Raw genomic sequence first — 20,618 nt, 5'->3', positions numbered from 1 at the left:
AACCCTACAACACTCACTACAAACTCCCAGCAACCATAGCCTCCTTCAGCTTCCTCCGCATAGTGGTTGGGATACATTAAAAACAAGAAACAGAACAAGCCTTGAAGTTAATGTGATAAGTTGCAATAAACAAACCTGCTCTCTTTAAAGTATCGTGATTATAACTGCTGCCTTTTCTCAAAAACTGACTTCAGTTGTAAAAAGAAAGTACAAAGAAGGACTGGAGTCTGCATATTTGTTAAGAAAAATAGTCTTCCAGTCAAATTTGACCAAAATCTGCCTTTTCCTGGTGCTGACAAAAACCTCTTTCCATGAAAGGATCACTGATTCTCTCTTGGTTTTTACATGTACTGTACTCTTCGGTGTGAGCAGACCGGTGGGCAGGCTGGCAGGAGTAACGTGCCGAAGTAAAATGGATAAAATTTGCTTTAATACACTTGATCTCTCCTTCTCTCTTTTCTGAACAAAGTTTGGAATCATTCTGAATGCCAAAAGAAACATCCTACTTAACAAAAGATATATTTGAATTTGAGCGTATCCTGATTGAATGTCAAAAATGAAAATATTTATTTGGAAAGATCAGATATGCTTTGCTCCTGAGAAGTTCATGGCAGCGAATTTTGCCTTTTGTACATTGAAAATGATTAAATGATTTCATTCAGTCCTCTTAATAAGTTGCATTATGACTGGCATGTAGCTGAAAACAGAAATTGGTTAACAGAGAGTGTTTGTTGAATATTCACAGGCCTCCTCGAGTATTTCAAGAGGAAAATGATCACATTAGACTCTTACTTGAAACTGCAAAAAACCAAACCAAAACAAGCAAACAAAAAAACCCTACACATTTCCAGTAGGGTAATTTTTTAAAAAAGCAGTGAAAACCTAAAACTTAATTGTGCAGAATCACGAAGTATTCTCTGCATCTCTCATGTGTTAGCATGAGGTGGGTGGAGTCTAATTCCATTACAACTCTCACAAGTATGTGTTTTATAAAGTGGTGTCATATGGGATCTCATTTCACTAGAATACATACATTGTGGCTAGTGACAACAGGGCTGTGGACAGAGACAATTTCCATGAGAAACCTACCATGGGGCCAATTCTACCTCTGACTTGAACTTGACATCCTAATAGCACGAGGAGGAACAGTGTACTTGTAAAATCCCGCCAGTGCCACAGAGGCAGGAATGACTTGTACCCGCAAAGTTTCAAGGAATCTTTTTTCCCCCTCAAAAATACCCCATTGAGCATTATTTGTGAGTACTCTTGAACTAGAAATGTTGAAATAAGACGTTTTCAAAGATTTAGAAACCACTTGTTAGAACTTTCTCCTTTAAAGAAACCACAAATATGATGCTGAAAATCGCTTTCCTTCTCACATCCAAACCCCACTGCCCAGGAGGGAGGTTAAATTGTCGCTGTTAACACGCGCAAACAGCTGCATTGCACCAGGTGGCACTCTAACCTATTGAGGAGCTCGACTACAAAGCTTGATCAGAGCGGAGACGCACTGTCTGCCCTCATGAGGCTTGCACTTGAAGCGGACTGGCTGGCCCTGAGCGCCCAAAGGCAAGTCACAGGGCCGAAGAGTAAGGCCAACACACATACCAGAGTGCGGTTTTGTCCAATCACAGAGGAAGGGGCAGACATTACTGAGCAATCTGCAATAGTCAGTTTTCCAAAAAGCTTGGGATAGTTTGTTATTTTTTTTTTGAGGATTTTAATGTTATGACCCTTGTGTGGATTTCAACACAGAAAGGATAATCTGAAACAGCAAAATAAACAGAGGAAACCAATTGTTAGTGAAAAAAAGCCAGCCCTTGTTATTGAGGACAGTCTGTGTGGTACTTTATCAGGGTTCTTTAAAATCCCAGAGTTTCCTTTGTCAGACAATGATCCATCCTGCCTCTGGCACCAGCACCAGTGTTGCCCTCCTTGGCATCAACCTCAGAAGACCCAGCTGTCTTCGGTTTCCCTACCAATACAGTCCCATTTCTTTAAAGACACTTCAGTGGCTTACATTTAGCTTACACCAGAAAGTCTTCGGGGGCTTTCTCTAACTTACACAAAGAAATGACTTGTAGTTAGTCTGTGCATTACTTAGATACCTGTAAGATAATGTCAACAATCAACGCAAGAAGTTGCTTGGACTCTAGCCATATTCAGGCATAAAAATTAGCAATAATCAGTACCACGATAAAATAGCCCGTCAAGTAAAACTCACTGCTGGGGTTTCCAGACATGACATAGAAGCAGAATGAAAAACCCCCCAAATTACTGAGAATGGTCGGTCTGCAAGCTTCACTTTGGCTCTAACTAAGGGTCAGAAAGCAGTGGAAGTCTTTCCTCGATGGTGCAGCGTTCAAGAACGGAATCTGAGGTCTAGCTAGTGCTTTAACAAGGGGGTGTCCTAAAAGAATGCAACTTGAGGGGCTGTTCTTACAGTCACTCAGGTGCAGACACCTAAGGAGAGCAAACATTTACTTTCTTTCTGAGTTGGAAATAACTGACCTGGAAGCAGAGCTCGCAGTGAAAGGACATAATACATCTGTCTAGTTCATCAGCACTGGGAAAGCCCCGCTTTCAGTCACGGGACCTTTCTGTACCTTGAGATGCACCCGGCCACTGCAGAGCCCCTGAAATGCACCTCCCAGCAGTGGGGTTTGTAGGGGCACTCCAGTTTTAGCATCTGCGACCTGGGATGAGCTTCAGCTTCCTCCTGTCACTCCCCCCACCCCTACCCCAACCACCTCCTCAGGGCAAACCACAGGGGTACCTGAGGAAGGTCTCTGCTGAGAGAGACGATCTGATCACCGTCCTCAGGAATGAACACTCGGGATAACCCAAGTATCTGCATGCCACATTTCTGAAAGGGAAAGCGAGGGGGAAAATCGGGAGGAAGCCAGGGGCCTTGAGCAGTGTATGATGATTGTCCTCACACAGCTTTGTGTAAAAATGCTAACCACGGGAGGTGACATCGATGAGCAAACCACCCCTTGGAATGCCCCTTTCAAGAGACTTGACCTGAAAATATTGCATCTAGCTCATTGAAAGAAATTTTTAATTGTGGTAAAAAAACATAACATTTACCATCTTAATCATTTTTAAATGTATAGTTCGGAAACGTTAAGTGCATGCATATTGTTGTGTCATCTGCCTTATGTTTATTTTTATTGACTATAACTAAAGAAGTGAACACATTGTATTTTAATGAACCAAAAACTTAAAATTGATGTGTTTATATCTACATTTTAAAGGATTACAACAATTATTTTAGTATAGCCAAAGACTTAATATTTGAATTTTACCATTTAGAAATGTAACATGCATAATTATAATACCCAGTACAACAGTAAGTAGAAATACCCAGTACCCAATACCCAGTACAAATATAAGTACACATCTTATAACTTTAAAAGTTTAGCTAAGACACAGGTCTTTACAGGTAAAAGCTACAACAAAGACAAACAAAATGCCACTGTATTAGAAAATGACATCCAACTATTTCCTTTTTGGCAGGGAGGGAGAAGTTTTATTTCGAAAGAATATAATATTATAGAAGTAGTCATTTTTACCATTGTTGTATCATTTGCTTTATACTTTGAAACAAGAACTTAAGAGTGCTTATTTATAATAGGACATAATCCCAGTAAACGATCTTTCTCAAGAGTGACCCTAACTCTGATTTACGACAAGCTTATAGTCATCACTGTTATAGTCTAATATTTAGAGCATTTAAGAAGCTAATTTTAACATATAATGCTCAATAATAAAGACAACCCAATTAAAAAATGAGCAAAAGATCCGAATAGGGTCCAACCTGCGGCCCACGGGCCAAGAATGCAGTCTGATGTAACATCGTACCTTTACTTAAAACCTTATTTCTGCTCATCAGTTTTTGTTATTGTGTGTGTATTTAATGTGTGGCTCAACATAACGCTTCTTCTCCCAGGGTGGCCTAGAGATGCTAAAAGGCTGGACACCCCTGGAACAGACGTTTCTCCAAAGAAGACACACAAACGCTCAATGAGCACTTGAAAAGAGGCTCAGCATCACTGGCCATCAGGGAGATGCAAAACAAAACCCCAGTGAGGTACCACTAAGATGGCGTCTCCTAGATAACCAGTAGGATGGCTATAACCAAAAAGACAGACTAAAAACAAGTGTTGCTAAGAGCGGGGAGAAATTAGGGCCCTCCGACACTGCTGATGGGAAGGGAAATGCTGCACACACTTTGGAAACCAGTGTGGCAGTTCTTCGAAGGTTAAACAATAGGATGCAGCGATTTTACTCCAAAGTATATACCCAAGAGAAATAAAAACACATGTCCCGCAGGTTCATAGAAAACATTCCTCATAACAGCCAAAAAGAAGTGGAACAACCCAAATGTCCACCAACTGATGGATGGATAAATAAAAGGTGGTATGCACACACAATGGAACACAACTGGCCATAAAAAACAAATGAAATACTAATACATGCAAAAGTATGGATGATCCCGGAAGACATTATGCTAACTTCTGAAAGAAGCTGTCACAAAGAACCACATACTGTATCATTCTATTTCTATGAAGTGTCCTGAATAGACAGATCTATAGAGAAAGAAAACTGGCATTTGCCTTGTGCTGGGGGAATGGGGTCCTTCAGGGTTTACAGCTAAGATTGTTTGTTTTGAATTGATTGTGGTGATGGATGCACAACTTCAAATAAAGCCATTGAATTATACACTTAATAGGACTATATTGTATGCATGTGAATTATATCTCCATAAAGCTGTGAAAAAATAAGCGCAATCTTGAAATAAGATAAACCTGTCCACCAGTTCCAAGAAAAAGCTTTCGGGCCCTTGCATAAACGAGAGAGCCTCTCCTTCTACTATCAGATAGGTTTCTACCATCCCAAGGAACAAGAGGAGCTTAGCAGCGAATGGCGAGATGGGGTAAGAAGTGCCTCTGACGCTGAGAGTCTGACACGCATCGCTCCGTCCTCGCCTTTCACAGAAGGAACACGTGCTTCTGTGACGTGCACGGCACTTTCCAGGCACTTGACCTCGCTGGTAGCTGTTAAGTTCGTGTTCAGAGGTTTAATTAACGGAAATTACACAGTGACTTCAAGCCATGTTCCCACAGAACATCTGTGTTCTGCAAGTTCAACCCAAACACTTCCTACTAAAACAAAAAATGACACTGTGTGTCCCGTTCAGAGGGAAAACGGGAATAGATGAAAGTCAGCAGAACGAATTCTCATAATTCATACGTTTTTTACGATAAGTTTTTAAAACCTCTCCTGCCTTCTGCTGACCTGAATGGTAGGATAAAGACTTGAAAACTACAAAATAGGACACCTCACTGACATCAGAGACCTTGAAACTGTCCACCATGCTTGGATGTCACAGTGTGCGCGGTTCACGGAAGTGCGCCTGTCGTTCTGCTCCTACATTGTGCATGAGCCACATCACCTCACAGTAAATGTGTCTCTATGGCACATAGAGTCCAACACGCAGGCACTGTTAATGCACCTAGAGCAGTGCTATAGGTTTTTGGTTTTATTCCTAAATATGTGTAAGAACTACAGCACTGATGTCTGTCCCTAAGGCTGTCTTTGGGGTGCACACCAAAGGAACGCTCCCAGGGATGTCGTCAAGTGTAGATTCCAAGATTCCAGTGTAAAAACTCCTCACATTTCCATTTTTTTCTTAAATACTCAGTGTGCGTAGGTTAGGTATGCTGATAGTACGAATGGTTTGTATGTATCACTATATTACAATTTGGGGAAATTTTTGCAATAAATTTCCAGGAAGATAGTTTCAAAATAATAAAACTTGAGCTCTCAGCACAAACACCTCTGAGAACAATGCACTCAAATTACAGCTTAACTAGAAACCATCGAGTTGTGAAACCTTATAAAGTACAGGAACCAATTCTAGAACAGTTGTGTGTTCGAGAAGAATCACCAACAGCAGAGGCACGGTCAGACCACAGTACTTTTTAGAGTTGGCAGGACTTTGGAAAAAAGAACAAACACATACAGCTATGTGTGCACAAACACACACTCAGATTGTGTCATAATGGCACGTTGTGTCCCCAAATGTCACAGCATACACACTTTGTTGCATTGTTTCCTACTAAAGCCCTGTCATGCTCGGGCTGCAGGGGAGTGTTGATAGTCGAGAGGATGCAGTGGTGGGGGGACGTGGGCGCCAGAAATGGAGAGTACAGAACTCGCTAGGCAAGACCTTCTTCAAGTGACTGACAGCTGTTGAAGTGTGTGTGTGTGTGTGTGTGTGTGTGTGTATGTGAGGACATTAAAGAAAACATAAAACATATTAAAATCATTTAACATATCACACCTCTCTTATGTTGCCTTTGCTTTTAGAAATGTAATGAAACAGTTGGTGTTTGCTTTAAAATAATCCAGTTGTTGGAGGGGGCGTATGTGTGGCAGGGGCCCAGGGATATCACAGGTCAAACAAGATTGTGTATGTATATGTGCACATGTGTGCGTGTGCGTGTGTGTGTGTGTATGCACACACACGCAGTAATGCGATACTGACAAGTCCTGGTGATGTGGAAGTCACTTCTACAGGCTGGATCTAGGAAGCCCTCCACCGTCCTGCTCTTCTTGTAGAACTCACCCCAAAAGATCAGCCAGCAGCCCCTTCTGACTGTCTCACTTGCCCCCAGACAGAGTGCGGGGACTGGCCACTCTTAATCCAATGCCCTGTGAGAGGAAGTCCCCTTAGTAAATTAGGGGAAGTGTATTCCCTCCAAAGAACACTCAGATGGAAACTCATATATTTGTTTAAAAAAGTAAATACACAGGTGGCAAAACCTCTCTCCCGTATGCGGAAGCGCAGGAAATGAACATTGGAAAGCAGAGTCCCACTGAGGCGAGGTTGTCAGCGAAGAAAACGAGCTCAGACGTGCGCAGGGCACCCGCGTGCAGCCTGGGGCCCTGAGATCATTGCGAAGACCTTCTCCACGAGGAAGCTACCAAGAGGTTTATCTTGCCTGGAGAAAGGAATCTGCAGAAACCTAGATTCTACCCAGACGCACAACTGGCTGGATCATCCCGGCAGATGAATCCCCCAGCAGAGACCACCACCCCCAAACCCCCTTTCTGCTTATTGAAGCGCCCACTACACCTGGAACACAGGGAAGGCGGGGCGCTGTCCCCTGGAAACATACGACCCATGACCTTGTCACAGAAAGCCTTGTCCGGCTGTGGAACCTTCTCTCTGTGTGTCTGTCTGTCCCTGTCTCTTTGCTGCTGGTAGAAACTCCAGCAGCTTTTTCTTCGACTTTATGAGACACAGAGAAGTCTTTTACAGTGAGTGCAGGTTCCCAGTAATTTCTGAGATCAGCAGGTCCCCTAGCGGGAGTCCATTGAATCTGAGTCACTAGATTGGTATCTCTGTGTGTGTGGGAGTAGCTTCGTGGTTTGCTTGGTGTTCTCTATGTTGTTTTACTTACACAAATGGTAAGCACTCTTTTTATTTAAATGACTTTAAAGAAAACTGTATGGAAGAATGAAGCTACTCCTTTGGAAGCATGTATTAGTAGGGGCCAGAAGCAAGCCAGGGAAGGCTTCCTGGGAGAGAGGGTATCTGAATTAATAAGGACCTGAACAAAGTGGTGACACCCCAAAGAACAACAGCGACAGAAAAGCTGTCAAGTGGTGGCTCTCAACCCTGGGTGCACAGTAACGTTATCTGGAGGACTATAAAGAAACACCAATTCCCAAGTGTTGCTTCAGGCCAATCGAAGAATTCTGGGGTGGGTGTGTAGCGGACCCCGAGGGCTGTGTCCCACACAGTGTAACTGATCTGAATCAGGCCGTAAAAAATTCTCACGTGAGAATTTGCCAGAAGCTAGACATGCATACATTGGTGGCTCCTGCAGGAGCACCCCCTGCCCGCAGCCGCCACCCACCGCTTCTAGTCCTTATGCACAAATGGCTCGTCAGAATCCATCAGGCAACTGGGTCTCTGGGCCACCGCCACCGCATCCACGGAAGGAAAGCACCTCTTCCCAACACTGCGGTTCCAACAGCGACTTGAAGGAAATCACCAAGTTGGTAAAATCTTATCTTTCTTAGGGAATAATCTAATTTTAAAGGAAGCTTTAACATTTCCGTTTTGGCTTTTTCCTTTTTGAAGAAAATTTCAGAAATTGCTTTCAAACCAGAGCAGATCAAAACCACAGGCAAACTCGAAGCGGCCACAATTTGCAGATAAGAAAATCCCAAGTGACGCGGGCCCCAGCCTTCTGCAAAGTCTCATCTCACACGGACCCTTGAGCCTGGGCCTTCTGATCTTTCAACTCAAGAGCAATGCCATTTCTACCAGAAAAATTTCTTCCCCCATAAATGTTCCATTCTGAGGGATTAGGTGACCATGGGCTGAAATCCTCTGAGCCAATGGTTTGCGGCAGTTTAGACAATGGCTGGCCCAATCCCTGCTGGTATTCGCAGAGGGCTGGGTCCAGGCCCCCCATCCCTACGCAGTCATGTGACATCTGGGACATTGGGTTCAATTCTGGGAATGCAAAGGGGCGCAGGGGAGCGCAACCAGGGCGGCGAAGGGCCTAGGGGAGTTGGGCACGTGACCAGAATGGGCACACCTGGGCTGTGCTCAGGTGCCCTCCTGAAGCATCTGAAGAGCCGTAGTTCTCTATTGCTCCATAGGGGCAAGGGGGACCCCTGGCGGGCCTTAGAGGGCGCAGACTAACTGAGGATGGAACGTGCAGGTGGCAGCTGACGGCCACCTTCTGGCGTGCTGGAATGGGGACCCCCACTCTGGGTGCCGGGAGCCAGGCTCCAGTTCTGCCCAGGCAGCCTCCCGCCGCCTGGCTCGCCCCCTAAAAGCTGAGTGGCTCCTGTCCAAAAGGGCACGTTTCTGGGGCTGAAACCCCGTCAGGAGCCTCTTCTCTCTGACTTCCCCACCTGGGAGGCCTCACGGCCGCAGGTGACTTTTGCTGGGCACTTCACAGGGTCCCACCCCAGCTCTTACTGCATTTAATGGTGAAAAAGGCAGGTGTGAGGGAAGCAAGTCAAGACGGAAAACCGAAACCAAACAAAACCCCCTCCTTTGCTGACAGAGCGGCCCCTCACTAGGGAGGTGGGAAACCAGAGTCAGGGAGAGGGGTGGTGGCGTGGCCTGTGTCCTGCTTCGGGCCCCCCTGGCGCCCATCCTGCCCGGGTCACCCTGACCCTGTGCTGCTGCAATCCCAAATCTATGTCCCCACCAGACCTTGAACTCCATGAGGTCAGTGACCTTCACTTCTTCCTTTTGGGACCCTCGGGTCCCAGAAAAGTGGCCGGTCCACAGAAACCTTGGGGATGCTCATTGAATTAGAGTGTCTACAATGGAAAGGCAGATACTTCCCAGGACAGCTAGAATTAAATGACTCTGCCTACACCTTACCAAAGCCAAATCCACTTAAAAAAAGAAGAAAAATTTTAAAAAAGCATTTAATTCCCCAGATTTCCTTTCTTGTATGATGTGAAAAAGCCAGGTGGCCTCCTCACCCCGCAGACGGGTCTCACCGTCTTACCCTACAACCTCCCTCTCCGCATGGGCATCGCTGGGCCTCCCCTCCCAGGATCCTGAGTAGCACTAGAGAGAAGACAGAGAAGGACCAGCCAGTTGGCTTCAAACGGGCCGGGCTAGAGCTTCCCTCTGGCGCATTCCCAGGCTGCCAGGATCAGCGTTCACGGGCTGAGACACAGACTCAGTTTGTCTGAGGTTGCAGTGAGCGAGAAGGGCTCAGCCCCCGGCGGGGGAGCAGTGCGTGGAATCTGCTGCCTCCCCGACTCCAGGTGCTACAATGCACACTGGGGCTGCCGTTCTCAGGGAAGGTGGGGAAGCTGGATAAGAAAAGATAACACTTAGACTTATGCAGCGGTGGTAAGGTCATCACACCCCATACTGCAGGGCAGAGACCGGTCCCCTCCAGTGGTGAGGAAGCAATTCTCTGGCTCCCATGTGGTTACTTGATGAACTTCTGGTTTCCTTAATAGGGATGTCATCGCCTCAAGGACCACAGACAAATGAGATGCATGGGAATAGGAGGCTTAGGGACAGACCCCTGAACGGAGTTCTCTCTACCTGCCCCAGAATTTTCGTGTATGCGATGTGGACTGCCAGGACAGGTCTTACTGCAGCGGCTCTTGCTGCCAGTAGCTACCACTAACCGAGCAGGTACTATGTTCCAGGTGCAAATCCTCACAACACCCCCATGGCGTAGGTACTGCACTCACCTTCATTTCACAGAGAATGACAGAGAGGCACAAAGAACCTCCTCCCCACCCAGGACAGATACTTTCCAGTTTTTTTTTCTTCCTCCAATAAAATCTACGGGTGGGGAAGAGGGGCTACATCGACAGTTGACAGTCCCTTTTCTTGTACAGAAGTGCCTGGAGCATTTCACACAGGCCTCCGCTGTAAACTGGAGCCAGGCACGGAATAGTTTAGTAAATCAAGTTTTTCTTAAGTTTTGGCAAGTCCTAAACAAACCCTTCACATGTCCACAAATTAAGAATTGTCGAGCTCATTTTTTTGCCGTCTTGTGTTAAATGAAGTGAGAAAAATGGCACTGTTACTGCGACTGTCATTTTTTCGGAAGCCGAGGGTCCTCCTTGGAGGTCCACCTATCGTCTCTACTTTCACCTTCTCGGGTAGGGGAGCCCTTGGCCGGTGACCACAGCTTGTCGGCCTCAAGTCGAGTCAAGTCTCCGTCACAGGAGGCTGCCTGAGGAATGGGTGACACATCTCGGAGCCAGACCCACGGAGCAGGGATTCCAGGCGGGCAGGTGTTTCATTTTGTTGGATTTTTTAAAAATGTGTTTGTTTCATTTTGGATGCAAAACAGAACCGTGAGAGGGTTCTGGGGACAAACGAGTTCCCAAGACCTCTTATCCCTGGAAATGTTTAGGCAGAAGCCGAACAATGACTGGGAAGCGAGGCTGGACTAGATCCCTGTTTCCCAACCCGGAGTGAATACAATGGTATTTATTTGTTCTGGGGGTGCAGAGACCCCTCCTTGATCCTAAATCACACAGTCCCAGTCGTCCTTCCCGATTCTCTTTCAGGCCTTTGGGTTGCAGGTAAAACAGAGTCTTGTTGGTGCTCGCGGGCATTAACACCTCAACAACACCTGCAGCCCCGCTCAGGTCCCAGCCAACAGTATCCTCTAGACTTCCACCGCGGTTTATTATCTCCTGTTATCATCTCCGTCGCAAGACAAGGAACAGGGGGCATCCATTTCCCATAACAACCTGAGGCACTAGAAGAAGTGTATGTTGATGTAAAGAATATTTTCAGTAAGTGATGGAGATGCCATGACTCAAAAAAATCAGATTTGGGATCATGTTCTTAAAATCAATCAAACTGTCTCTTTTCTGCTGGGAGGACAGAGGACCCGCCAGACTCCCTCCCTTCGAGTTGAAATTGGCATTTACTTATATCGCGTGATTTAAGCGGTGCAGGGAAGCTTCCCCCTCCCTGCCCAACATCCAAACATACATCTTCTTGGAGACGATACCTTTCTGTTTGCGTATCCCGGTGCCCAGCTGGGTGTCTGGCATGAAGGAGTGAATGTTGGAAGATAAACGTCACGCATGTCGTAACCCTGCCTCCAGTGCGCCTTACCCGGACACGGCCATTCCTTCCACTGCTGCTGCTGACGGCCCCCCACCAACCTCTTACTTACAATTTGCCCAACCCCACGGTGATTGCTTGTCAAAAGTGAAGACCCTCCGCCCCTTCCAGAAAGCTGGAGACGCAAAGGACTTCCCTTTTGGTGAGTGGTCGGGAGGAATGCTCAGTTAGAATGAGAAAAGGAGAAGGCACTAGTTTTCTGAGAAGATTTGGGAGTCTAGGGGAGGTGGTAACTATGACAGCCCAGCATGGCCTGAAACGAGATTTAATTATTATCTAGGGAATTTAATCAGACACGGCCAGCCAAACCAACTCATGTTGCTGGCATGAAATATCTCGTTGGGCTGTCTATCCTGACCAAATCAATAGGAATGTGTGCCAAACTCCTATTTTATTGTGGTGGATTGGCACAGACGTACTCTTCTTGTTTAACAAAAAGTTACAAATGCAGCCATGGGGCTTTCTCCCAGGCCTCTCTGGCAGCTTCTGGAAGGCTCACACGCACCACCGATGCTTTCTCGACTCTCAGGTCCAGGAAGAAGGGAACATGGCTGGCAGGGGCTTCAGAGCCACAGCTCGAACACGGTGTTTCAGGTACAGACACCTAGCTCAGGTGTCTCAGAGCTTAAATGTGACTTTAGTACCATGAAATGGACAGAATCTTCTAAGACCAAATGCCTAATCCAAGAAATGCGATAAGGGTTTCATTCATGTCTGTGTCTGTCAGCACGCACCCTGGGGCTTTGGAACTTCAGTGCACCATGCCTGTCGAGCACTGTCCTACTGGGAAATACATTCTGTGAAGGTGTGACCTCTGAGTTCTTACTCTGGCGTTCCTGTCCGGTGCCAAAAAAGACCAGCTTAGCTATGATGCAGCGTGGTGAAACCCAGAGGGCGGAGGGGAGAGGTCTTCCAATGGCTGTTTGTTTTGAGAGCAATAAGCGTGGTGTCCGATAGCTGTTCTGTGTTGAGTTAAGCTCTGACACGGACCTGTCAACAGTGGGAAAGGCGACATACGAAACCCCGCACGAGCCTGGCGGGGGCACACGTTTCTCGGTTCCTCAGCCCTGACACTCCAACCCGCGCCCTGACATTGGCAGCCTGAGGGATGCACTAGGTCTGCAGACGTGCTCTGTTTCGCAGACGTGGTCTGCAGTGCCGTGTTCTGTTCACTGTATCAGCATGTGAACATCTAGAGGTTCTTTCAAAGTTCTGGGTTTCTGGATCCTCTTGAAAAAATGAGAAGACTCGGTCCTTGTTGGCGCATGGAAACATTTGGCCGGAGCTGATCATTTTCAGGTCACAAGAGTCTCCTTGCCTCCCTGTGTCTACTCTGTTCTGCAAGCTGGGTCACCTTTCACTTATCATCACACTTGTCCATGTCACTTTTCCTGCTGAAGAGAAATATTCCCCTGTACCCATGACTCTAGCAAAGGAGGAAAACAAACAGTGGCCTGAAATGACAGTTTCATATATAGAGGTCACCTGCTTGGCCACTGGAGGCATCTGAGTTTGCTTTTCCACTCTACAATAGTGAACCCCGACTTTGACCCTCTCTGGGGCAACGCATTTGCTAGTGACATCTCCCAACATACCCAGGGATCCTCCAGGATCTGTGTAATTTGCAGAAATACCCTTCCTTCTCATTCTGCCTGGGTCACACCCCACTTTGGTTTAGAATCACTGAACTTACAACTTTGAAGGGAATTCTGATTGAATCAACCATGCATCCCAATCAATCATAAGTGTCTAAATTGCTGTGTAGCTTGGAAATTACTCCTTTGAGACCAACACCTTAAAAAGACCTTTGGCAAACAAAATAATTACGCCCCTTGTCTTAACACAGTCCTGGAAAGGAGCTGATACTCTCTTAATGGTCCCAAGCGACAGCATTCCCAACTTGGGATTAGGTTACTTTTTAGAAGCTCATTTCATAGTGGTTGTTTGCAGCTTATAATTCCTTTTTCTTTAACAACAATGCTATAAACATTGATGACTTCTCTGAGGTTTGCCCACAAATTTTCTTTTAACCACGTGAAAGGGATTGCATCACAGTAGTTTTTCCTGCAAAAGTTACTCAGTGAACTCTCTTATTCCTTCAAAAAACATAGTGTGTTAAGTTTTAGAAAGCACCAGGAAATCCCACTGCAAGGTAACCATTAACCAGGATTGCTACTAAAGGGAAGTGTTAATGACATTTCCTCAAATGATACCTAATGAGACCTTTCCTCTTATAGGGGGTAACATGGGGTTTTTAGCACAATTACCAGAGAGTGGAAACCTCTAAACACAGACCCTCACCCTTGAAGAGATAGGATAAAGAATCCAGGACCCCCTCTGTTTGCATTCCGGAGAAGTGCAGGGACTCCATTTAGGTGCCAGCCGTGGGATGGTGAAGCGGGACTTCCTACTCCACAAAGAATGGTGCTGTGAGTTCTGTCCTCTAATTGCTTCCCACAAAGAACTTGTTTCCCAGTAAAATGGCAGCATATGGCTAATAAAATGAGGTTGTGCCCTCACATCAGCATTAATCTAGCCCCTGTGATAAGATAAGAACTGAGGCTGCAATGGGCCAGGCCAGTTTCAAACACCAGTGTCCCCCCACACCCACCTCCTGTCTGCACAATTGTTTCATGGTCAGTTCTTCCCCTCGTGCGAGCTTCCTGTACATGCAATCACTTGTTTAAAGACCTGGGCAAGTGGAAGCCAGCAGCCAGGCATTAAGGAAAAATCTGACATAGTTTCTGTCCAAGTAATAGCCAGTCCCCTAAGGCATGAAGCATACCTAGACTTTTGCTCCATGACTTTCGAGTGGTACTATGGAGTTCTTACTGTGCACAGGTCTTGAAAGGAGGGCATACATATCCTTGAGGACTCCCTGCGAGGGGAGGAGATGTGCAGAGCCGGCTCACAGAGGTGGAGCGGCTTGCCTAAGGCGGGGACAGTGAGCCAAAGGTGGGGGATAGAGCAGGGTCGGTAGTCCCTGAGGTCTGGGCTCTGGCTCCAGATGCAGAAACCAGCCTGCTGGCATTCCTCCTCTAACCCGGAGGTGGGCTGTGGGGAAGGAGAAGAGTGGGCAGAAAGGAGCATACAGGTACATTTTCCTGCAACTTCTCGGCTCCGTTTGTGTTCAGCGATCACACACACACACACGACTAACCATGTCCCACGCAGGCATAAACTGTTATCTTGTTGTCATAGAAAACAGAATCCTATCCTGCCAAGTTTGCCCTCGTTGAAAATCCGAGTGTCAGCTGACAAAGCATCAGGATGGGAAAATCTCCCACCCCCTCCCCCTTCTCCCACAGGCGTAAAAGGTAATGGGGGTGGGGGTGGGGGGGACAACTGGAGAAGGACATGAAATCATGCGGGTTCACCAGGAAAAGGCAGTGTTGGTGGCAGCAGAGTTGGTGAGTGTGTTGTGAGCATTACCTCTGGATGAGGCTTCCAAGAAGGCTCCCGCTCAAGTCCTGGTGGCTCTGAGAACAAGCATTCTTGCATCAATAGCTAATAGGCTGTCCAACCAGATGCTATCTGGGTGGGATGAGAGGGTGAGAAAACAGACCTGTTGTACGCTGTTGTCAACCGGATCGCTGTGGTCAGAGAAGGCGGGTAGTGTGGTGTTTAGCAGGGTGCCTCTTTCGTACGGAGGCAGACCAGATTACATATTTGTTTAAATGCTTCCTCTTGTGATTGGTAAAATACAAGTTATTATCATTCATGCATTACTAAAGCTGCCTTTCCATCATTTTGAAGGGACTTTTTTTTTCTAGAACAGAGCATGCATCCAGCAGAAACCTAAAGCTCTCGTTTTCCTAAGCAATCTTCGAGCACACTTATAACAGAACTGCCTGGTACCTGTGACGAGACTGGAGACGATGAGAGGCAGCACCAGCATCTGCAGCATGCGCATCAGGAGCTCCCCGGGGAAGGAGAAGTACTTCACCTCCCGGTAGCTCATTCTGTATGGTCGGAGCGCAAATCCAAGGATCGTACCTGAGGGGGGAAAAGAAGAAAAGTTGAGTCTTTTTTGAAACTGAAGTGACAGTCCTAGAAGAATGAGCACAATGCTTGCCCGGGGACCGTGCCTGTCCGACAAAAGAGTCGATTTATTTAAGCAACAGATATCTGTGCTGTTTGCAGAGGAAGGGGTTGCCTTCGTTATCAGTCAGACTGGAGGGGTCTGGCTGAGTCCAGGGCTCAAGTAGAACTTAGAGGGGAAAAAAACCCCTACTTTTCCTGGTTTTAGCAAATGAAAAACTTCTTTGCCTAACTTGAATGCAGTGGAATCAATTTTGACATAGCTCAGTACAGAGTTCCCAAGATCGGGACATCACTACAGAGAATGATGTATCTCTGAACAAGGCAATACACAGCAATCAAGGCCTTGTTATAATGAAGATCCTTCATACCAGTGGGTGTTAGAACAGCTGGCATGAACACTTCTAAAGGGTAGTATCATTTTATTTTTTTTCCAATTAAAAAAAACTCTTCTTATTCACACTGCTAATCCATCTTCATCATTTCCCTCCCTGCACACCCCATTTTCTGTCTTCATGGTCTCAGTGTTGCCTTGGCAACTGTATTGTACAGACTTGTTAGCTGCTGGCAAGAGAAGACTGCAAAATGGGCAGAGACTTTTCCCCAAAAATTTTCTCTAAAAACTTAGGGGAAATTAGGGGAAAGAAAAAGCAATTTTCTCTTTAATTATCCTTCTGCTCTTGGAAATTTAAAAAATATTTTTAAAATAATAACTTTATATGTAAATCAAATTATGCAAGCTATCTTTGGAAATGTTTGGAAATTAACAAAGGTATTGAATACGTGTACTCCTTCTCCTATTTCCCTGATTTGCTTTCCTTGCCCTAGAAAATTTAGTTATTCCCTTATTGTAAATATATTCAAATTTTTTTTGGCACAGCTGTTACTAAAATGTGTGTTATAGAGAAGTATTGAGTTGTCTAGAAGGTACTGGTTAGGGGATGGAGAGAGAATACTGGGTAAACACAAAGCTATTCCAAAGAATGCAAACTGTCCTTTAAGGAAACTGAACAATCCCAACTTCTTATGAAATGGGACACAAGTTCATTTCAATTGTCACTGCAACTCCAATGTCAGTTCTTGGGCCACAGCAACCATGAAGTATCTATGTTTTGATTACATACTGTGACACTCCAGTTAAGGGTCTGATCTATGTGACTAGAAAATCTAGTTGACCCAGTTTTCAGGACCTTTAGGAAAATTCTGCTCCCTGCCCCCCAATGTAACAGTACTACATTCAAGAGAGCAAAGTTCATTTGGAAAATGTAGAAAAGTGTCGCAAAAGTCTGCCCGTATTGGTTCTACCACTTAAACAGCAAATACCTAATGTTTCACTGAGCTCTAAGTATATTCCAAACACTGTTGGCAGTACTTTACTTGTGTTAGAAAATTTAATCCTCACAAAAAATCCTGGAGGTAAGTACTGTGTAATCACCAACTTAATGGTGGAGAAATCTCATCACAGTGAACTTGAAACTTGCCCAGTTCCAATCGCTACTCAATATCAAAGTCAAGTAGCTACTCAAGTGGCAGAGCTGGGATTCAAACCCAGGGCGTTTGGACTCAGGTCTCACATTCTGGACCACCTCACACACTTCCTACCTCTCCAAGCAGGGGAAAGACAACCACTGTTAGTGCCTCTGTGAGTTTCTTTCCAGAATGTTCCATGGGAATCATGTGCAATACACTTTTCCATGTATGGTCATGATCAACTTCAACCTCATGACATCAGGCCCAATGATTGTATTAAAATTTACTTGATACTTTGTTGTTGAACAGTTAGGCTGTTAGGCATTTTTCTTTTCTTTTTTTTTTCCAGATTTTATTTATTTATTTTTAGAGAGGGAAGGGAGGGAGAGAGAGAGAGAGAGAGAAACATCAATGTGCGGTTGCTGGGGGCCGTGGCCTGCAACCCAGGCATGTACCCTGGCTGGGAATCGAACCTGCAATACCTGGTTCACAGCCTGCGCTCAATCCAGGGCCATTTTTCATCTTTGTAAAGAACACCATGATGAATACATATAGGCTGTTTTATATCTAGGAATATATATTTTTAGTGTAGTTTAGAGAAAGGGAACCAGCGAATTAACGAATATGGCCTCCCCAGTTCATGTTATCCAGTTGCTTTCCCAGTAGGTTGCCACAGCCGTTTAGGGCTCCATTAGTGAATGAGAAGACTTTATTTCCTATACCTCAGAAGCTAGGTGTATTATCACAAAAAATTGTTAAAACAAGCAAAATTTATAAGTGTGATGAGTAAACAGAATGCATTTTTGTTTTCCTTTGAATTCACTTGCTGTCTAACAATGTTGACCATTTCTCCTAATTCTATCTTCCCCAAATGTTTTCTAAACCCAAATAATTTGTTTATATGTGTATATATGTATTTGGTATAGGTTCTTTATATAATCAAGATAATTACCCTTTGCCTATGTATAAAATATTTGCTAAAACTATTATCCTAACTTGCCTGCTATATATTACTATTTTAAAATATACAGGTATTTTTTCACTTTCATTAAATAATATCAGTGTACCTTTTTTATTAGATGATTTCTTCAAGAGCTATAAATGGCCCTGGCTGGTGTAGCTCAGTGGATTGAGCACAGGCCTGCAAACCAAAGGGTCGCCTGTTCAATTCCCAGTTGGGGCACATGCCTAGGTTACGGGCCAGGTGCCCAGTTGTGGGCATGTAAGGGGCAACCACACATTGATGTTTCTCTCCCTGTCTTTCTCCTTCCCTTCCCCTCCCTCTAAAAAATAAACAAAATCTTTTAAAAAAGAGAGAGAGCTATAAATGCCTGACTGGGTAGCAAAAGGCTACAGGTTCAATTCATGGTCAGGGCACATACCTAGGTTGGCAGTTTGATCCCCAGGCGGAAAAGAGTTATAAATTTTAGTGTCTCCCCCCTCCCAAATTTAATAAATCTTTAACTAATTTTCCCTTTTTGATGGTCTGCTTGCTTTAACATACTTAACTTGTAATCTTCCTGAACTTGGTCTAGGTACGGCATTGAAGTCTGAGTTACAGTGAGCGTATTCAACATGGCACCACGGAAATTATATGAGGCTCTGCTTATACCTGGGTCTTCCCTGCTTGTTCATACAAGGCCAAGTCACAGTGAGATAAGTGCTTCACCTTATAGCAAGTAAATCAATAAAGGTGTATAAATTTTACTTTACTTCTAGTCAAATGTAATTTCACTGGAGTTGATTGTTTTCTGACCTTTATTTAAAAGCATTTAAACTTCCGTCATTCAATCATAACAAAAAAAAAATATGCACAGGAAACACAAGAAGCTCATTTTGGCCAGTTGGAATCTGAGCTATTCAAGCTATTAGGAATTTTCGATATCCTCCAAGTAACAATTTAAGACAGGTTTGGTTTTATAAATTCATCTCTATGTTGGCTATTTCTAGAAATGTATTGATTTGTATGCAACATTTCCAGGGGTGGATAGGATCCAGGCTAGTTCAGTAAAACTATTTAAGTTATAACTTAGAAAAAAATGGATAGAATAGCTGCTCTATTAGTCATTCAGAGTCTAGGAGCAAGAGCTAAGTCAGTGTGGATGGAGGGGGGGATTATTCTTTGTCACACTAGGGGCACCTGATCCCGTCCCCCAAGTCTCGCCTTTGCCCACACTGACCCTACTCTCCTCTCTCAACAGCACCGGCTGTGTGTGCACCTCCTTCCTTCCTTGGGTGCTCCATGCACCTCCTCTCCTCGCCCTTCAGCAAACCCCATGTTGGCTCAGGGCAACGACTTTTCATCCCAGTCTTAGAGCAAAAGGCGGCCAGCTCCGTGAACGGTGCTGGGCAACGTGGGAGTGACGACGTCTCTTAAATATCTAACAGAGCAACAGCAAGCCGGTCAGGGAGCCAAAGGCTCAAGGGGTGGTGATATTTTCCTTCTGTCTCCTTCCAAGGAGACAAGCTGGTCTTGCTTGGGAGCACAGCCCTGACACCGCTGACTCTAGAATGTCTTCGTTTCTTTACATTCTCCAATGTGGAACCCTCATTTTCTAAAAGCTCCTATTCGTAGTAGCAGTGGCAGAGGAGACATCACTTATTTATAAGGGATAGTTCCAGTCAAATGCTTTGAAGACAGGAGCTGTTTAGAGAGTAGTAAACAATGTTAATACTTTAAAGGAGCTTTTTCCCTGACTGTGCTTTTGGCCTGTTTACTATCTCTGGGTTTACCAGGTGAGCCCTGTCCACTCCAGGGGAAGAGATCATGTTGGGGAGGGAAAATAAGGCCTTATTGAGGCCTTACTATGGGTTAGTGGTGGCCTGATCCTCCTCGCCCCTTTAGCAGGTAGATATTGTTGCATCCGTTTGCAACATGAGGGCACTGATGCTCAGACATTAGTTAACTTGCTCAAGGGTACGGAGCTCCTAAGTGGGGATTCTAAACAAAGCCTTCTACTCCACTTCAGTGCCTCTCAGACACAAACATATCCTCGTAGCCTGGGCCCCAGAACAATTCTCAAACGAGCCTGACTCCTGGGTCCCCAGCATCTCTGACCCCTAAACTGTGGAAGCATTGGAGGAATGATCTCATCTCTGCTGGAGGCGACCCGGAGGCACCCAGCACAACCTGGGACCCATCACAGCTCCTACACACACGGACTTCAGCGTACGGTTACCTGTCCGAGGTCACTGTTGGAAAAAAAAAGGGTTACACTAAATCCCTTTTAATGGGATTAAATAAATTTATATAAAATATGTTAATTAAACTGGCCCGCCTTTTCCCTCCAGGGCACACGCTTTAATTCTTGGAAACCGTCAGCAGCAAAGGTGAAAGGGATATTACCAAAAACGTGCTTCGCATGCGTAATGACCACAGCTAACGGTCCTCAGCACAGTCAGGAGGCTCACCAGCACGCTGCCTCCCAGACCCCACCGAGGCCAGAAC

The 20,618-nt window shown here is 45.3% G+C and overlaps 1 protein-coding gene across 1 annotated transcript in view; it reads right to left on the bottom strand.

Annotated features, from left to right (window-relative positions):
* Window positions 1-20,618, bottom strand: part of SLC1A3 (solute carrier family 1 member 3) — a 78,291-nt gene that overhangs the window by 39,066 nt on the left and 18,607 nt on the right. Inside the window, exon 3 of the mRNA XM_045848202.1 lies at window positions 15,518-15,655. Coding sequence (XP_045704158.1) covers window positions 15,518-15,655 — 138 coding nt within the window. The remainder of the gene's footprint in view (window positions 1-15,517; window positions 15,656-20,618) is intronic.

Source organism: Phyllostomus hastatus, unplaced genomic scaffold (assembly GCF_019186645.2).
Source record: "Phyllostomus hastatus isolate PE091 unplaced genomic scaffold, TTU_PhHast_1.1 phas_contig_58, whole genome shotgun sequence".
In the NCBI taxonomy this organism is placed as follows: domain Eukaryota; kingdom Metazoa; phylum Chordata; class Mammalia; order Chiroptera; family Phyllostomidae; genus Phyllostomus; species Phyllostomus hastatus.
This window is presented reverse-complemented; position numbering and strand designations above follow the sequence as displayed.